Here is a 4,582-nt window from a genome sequence, read left to right as displayed (position 1 = left end):
TAAGGTTCGTTTCAAGAAGTTGGAGATATGCCCCTTCCCTTTATTAGGATGCGCCGTAGCATAATTCCAAATTCAATCATATTTGTCTGCGGAGCTCATTTCTTCATCGATCATCGAGCGAGAACTAGACAAAAGTGTACAGTACCATTTGCAAAATTATTTAAACTGCCTTGTTAAAATTTAAGAATATGCTTCATATTAAAGCATATTTAGCCAAAAATAATAACAAGTGAATTAACTTAACCTTCTACACACCTATAAAACTTTTGCTTTGTTTTCTGTTATTACTTCATAGACATTTTTGTTTTAAGAAATTACTAAACATTTTCGTCTAGTACTGTACAGTTATGGCCGATCTCCTAAGACCGCCCATCGAAAGCTGTGCTAGTTCAAGCTTGTTCCAACTATTTCTGTCTTGCTCATGCCTAGTGTGTATTCTTTCTATCTTCGCACAGATTTCTTCATGGTCACAATTCTAACAAATTGAAATAGACTGTACTGTCTTTAATGATGTTGATCGCGTCTTCGATGTATAGATTAAAAAGTAGAGGTGACAGCGTGCATCCCTGTCTGACTCCCTTCCTAATATTTACTTCTCTACGTTGCAGCTCCTGCTCTATAACTGCCTTTTCCTTAATTTTTAGTCAACGTAAATTTCGAAGGTTACCGACTACTACCAAAAACTGAAAAACAGTTATTTTCATTTATAGAACGAAAATGATCTTCCATCTCATGACACAGTGTCATGGGCTGATGGGCTGCTCTTGGTGTATTCCATAATCGATCGACAATCGTTTGCATTTGTTAAAAAGATTGTGTCGTCCTTAGCCAACTGTGATATGCCGCTGTATTTGGTGGCAAACAAATGTGATATGGTCCACTTGCGTCAAGTGAGCTGTGAGGAAGGCGCCATATTGGCTCGAGACTACGACTGCGGATTTTCGGAGGTCGCAGCGGCTGAACAAGTGGCTGCAGTTGCCACAGTCTTTCAGGTAATTAATTATTTTAAAAATAGGCCCAATAATAATTAAGAATAAATACCAAGCAAACTGAACTAGTTTCTAAAGCCAGGACTGCTTTAGAGACTAGATCTATTGATTTTATTTCAATTATTTAATAATTTGCAGGAATTGTGTAGATCAGTTTTGGTTTCTAGAAGAAAATCTAAGCAATCGTTACTGGAGCGAATGCTGGGAACAAAAACTAATACCATGAGACTCTATGTTAGAGGAAAAAGTGACAGTGCCTTACCGAAGGATTGAAGGAAAATGACCAACAACATTGAGGAAAATAATAAATAATTACTATAATTTGAAGAAAATTGGATTCTGATGGGGGTTCATCGGAAAATGTAAACTGTTTTTATGACTGTAAGATGCTGACAATGATCTGTGGAAGATATTTTTGGAAAAAGAGGATGCTTGAGTTGTTTTACTATTGTATGGTAGATTTATGATTCAAATTAATTTGTTTTTTTTTAATATTGTATATAATATCTATTATTAAATTAATACGTTCTTATGATACCAGATAACAGTATAGTTTAACTTGTAATTTATGAATGATGTATTTTCAATTACTTCGCATTAAAGAATTTTTGGAGTAAAATATCAAAAAAAATTGATATTTCCAATAGATGACTTGTTAATCATTTTCTTATTTCAATATTGGAGAAAAAATGATAAATGCGGATTATCGAAAAATACAATAAAGTACCTACAGGATAGTCAATCAAAACTAATTAGGTTACTGTAACATTAGTAAGTACAGACTGGATTTTGTAAACTTTGTTTCATTATATTAATATACACGAATTCATTATTTGTAAAATATAAATAAGTAGTTAAGACTAGTCCTAATGTATTGATAATTCTGTAACATTAACAAAAATAGTGTAACTGTTTCTATCAATTTATTTATTATTATTAATGATAAGATTGACACGTGCCATAATATTTTATTGTTACCTTTTGTATTTGTCCAGGTATCAATTATAAAAGTAAATAAAAAGGCTTCCCTATTGTTTTATTTGTTCAATAAACACAGAGATCACGCATATCTTTGATAACATTCTTTTTTGTGACGCAAGAGCGAAAATAGAGAGTGTGTTCCGAAATATAACCCAGCATTCCTAGACAAAAATTTTCAGTCTCTCAGAGTCTTTCAGCATCTCTGAGAGCGTCTCTCACAGTCTTTCACAGTCTCTCAGTTATTGCCTAGGTGTTTTTATGGATCTCTCACAGTCTCTGTATGAGAGACTCGAACGATAAAATTGTTAATTCAGAGATTCGAGTCTCTCACAGAGGGACTGAATGAATAAAACTGAAAAATTGAGAGACTCGAGTTTCTCGTAGAAAGACTGGGATCTCTGAAATATGTTGAACTTTTTTACCATGTCTATCGAGACACCACCTAATAAGAGATTCAAGTCTCTCATTCAGAGATTCGAGTCTCTCGTTCAGAGACTGGATACAAAATGAGGTTCTCTCTATGAGCGACTCGAGTCTCTCGTTCAGAGACGCTAAACGGTTTTTTGACAGTCTCTCGACAGTCTCTCTCAGCGCATCAGAGAGACTCGATGAGAGACGGAGATTCAAGTCTCGCTTTCACAGACTCTGACAGACTGAACGTTTTTATCTCGGGATACTGGCCAGTGCTTCTTCCCTTGCGTATCAGTATTTTTGTTTTACTTTTATTTATTTTCATACAATACTGTTTTGTCAATAGCGCTTCCATTTTATTTAAACCTATCTCTAACTCCTTCTTGCTAGATGATAATACTGCTATATCATCTGCAAATCTATGCGCACTAATCTTTTGCCCTTGCACATCTATTCCTACAGTTGTACTGTCTTTAATGATGTTAATCGCGTCTTAGATGTATAGATTAAAAAGTAACGGAGACAGTGTGCATTCCTGTTTGACTCCCTTCCTAATATTTACTTCTCTACGTTGCAGCCCCATTTCTATAACTGCCTGTTGCTCATTGTACAAACTAAGTATCACTCTTCCATCTCTATAACTCATGCCTACATTTTTAAGAATGTTTAACATCTTGTTCCATTTATCATTGTCAAAAGCCTTTTCTAAATTTACAAATCCTAAGTACGCACTGTTCCCTTTTTTTATCGTTTTCCCTTTAACAAAAAAAATTTTTTCGGTAGCAAAATAGCCACTTTTATTCTGTATCTTAAGCAAATTGAAAAAGTAAAGATAAATTTTGCGTTCATTGAAACGCTTCAAGTACTATCAATTTTTTTAAACTACCTATTCAGTTTAAGCCAATATACTCTTTTTTTCTTGATAAAAATAACGTTTTTAATAAGATGTGTATTGTTCTGCTCAACGTTAAGAACAACAAATTTGGTCAAACCCTGGATAAATTTCAATTATTTTTATGTCATATAGTTTTTGCTCATGAGAAAATTAAATCTCTTATAAACGTCTTCAAAATGTGATTTAAAACACATAATCGCGTAAAACGAAAATGGGAAAAGGAAACGGTGTAATGATTTTTGAGGGTAAGAGGACGACAGCTTCCCGCTGCGCCTGCGCCTTTGTCCCAGGCAACCAGAACGCATCCCGTGGAAGATACGGTTAGTGATGCTGACTGTTCGGTCTCCCTAGAATATTGATAAGGATGCTGATCTCCTTTGTGTTTTTGTTTACTTTATTGGTTGCTAACGCTTATTCCTTTGGTGATAAAGTACCTTTAGGTAAGAGTGAAGCAATTGCATATGTATCCGTACTCTATTATCGTCAACAAAATTTTCTTTTGTAAGGATTCATTAGTCATTATTTATATGTATCTATTCTAACAAGTAATTAATTCCTTGAGATTGTTTGTCAAAACACATCATTATTTTTGAATTGAATATTTACCAATTTTATTTTAATTCGTAATCGCCTCATATTTTTGATTTAAACGCGCATGTTTCATGTCATCCAATCGTAATTTACATTCTTGAGTTGTTTTGGTAACTGCAGCAACGAAGTGCACTTGTTTAATTTGATACAATCATCATGAAAACAAGCATCCCCTTATTGTTAGCAAAAAAACTGATGTTTAATTATTTAATGATGGCTAAATGAGGAGATGTTCAAATGTTTTAGGTGCCGTTTTTGAACAAGGGACTGACGAAATTCAAACAGCTTTTAAATTTGCTGTAGCAAATCATAACAAAAACCTTACAGGACGAAGATTCGAACTACAGGCTTTTGTGGACATTATTAATACAGCAGATGCATTTAAATTGTCAAAATTAAGTAAGTATTTGATAACAACTAATACCTAGATACATTTCAATTCACATCGAAGGATGACCTTACTGTAAAGATGAATTGAATAGAGAAGTAGCATTCAAGTTACAGGTAAAGGTCTAGATGATGGAAGAGGAGGTCTCCCCCACCACTGTACCATAAAAAGTTCGTGGCGGTCTCACCCCCATAAAATGTTATAGGGGTTCAAAGTTAATAAATATGCCAATTTTTATACATTTCTAGGCATGTAAATATTTATATAGTCATTCTTAAACAATATTCAAAGGTAAAACTAATGGAAAAATACATAAAAATATTGAGA

General features: G+C 33.7%; 2 protein-coding genes and 1 long non-coding RNA gene across 3 annotated transcripts in view; 2 read left to right on the top strand and 1 right to left on the bottom strand.

Annotated features, from left to right (window-relative positions):
- The window catches only part of LOC108732441 (ras-related and estrogen-regulated growth inhibitor), a 25,852-nt gene extending 23,848 nt beyond the window's left edge, over nucleotides 1-2,004 (top strand). Inside the window, exons 4-5 of the mRNA XM_018463247.2 lie at nucleotides 711-992; nucleotides 1,128-2,004. Of these exons, the coding sequence (XP_018318749.1) occupies nucleotides 711-992; nucleotides 1,128-1,262 (417 nt within the window). The 3' untranslated portion in view covers nucleotides 1,263-2,004. The remainder of the gene's footprint in view (nucleotides 1-710; nucleotides 993-1,127) is intronic.
- The window catches only part of LOC108732443, a 100,437-nt gene that overhangs the window by 13,696 nt on the left and 82,159 nt on the right, over nucleotides 1-4,582 (bottom strand). The gene's annotated exons all lie outside the window — the stretch shown is intronic.
- Nucleotides 3,602-4,582, top strand: part of LOC108732434 (glutamate receptor 1) — a 32,202-nt gene continuing 31,221 nt past the window's right edge. Inside the window, exons 1-2 of the mRNA XM_018463228.2 lie at nucleotides 3,602-3,716; nucleotides 4,114-4,266. Coding sequence (XP_018318730.2) covers nucleotides 3,641-3,716; nucleotides 4,114-4,266 — 229 coding nt within the window. The 5' untranslated portion in view covers nucleotides 3,602-3,640. The remainder of the gene's footprint in view (nucleotides 3,717-4,113; nucleotides 4,267-4,582) is intronic.

Source organism: Agrilus planipennis, unplaced genomic scaffold, assembly GCF_000699045.2.
Source record: "Agrilus planipennis isolate EAB-ADULT unplaced genomic scaffold, Apla_2.0 scaffold10, whole genome shotgun sequence".
Taxonomy (NCBI): domain Eukaryota; kingdom Metazoa; phylum Arthropoda; class Insecta; order Coleoptera; family Buprestidae; genus Agrilus; species Agrilus planipennis.
The sequence above is the reverse complement of the archived record's forward strand: the minus strand, read 5'-3'. Positions and strand labels throughout refer to the sequence as shown.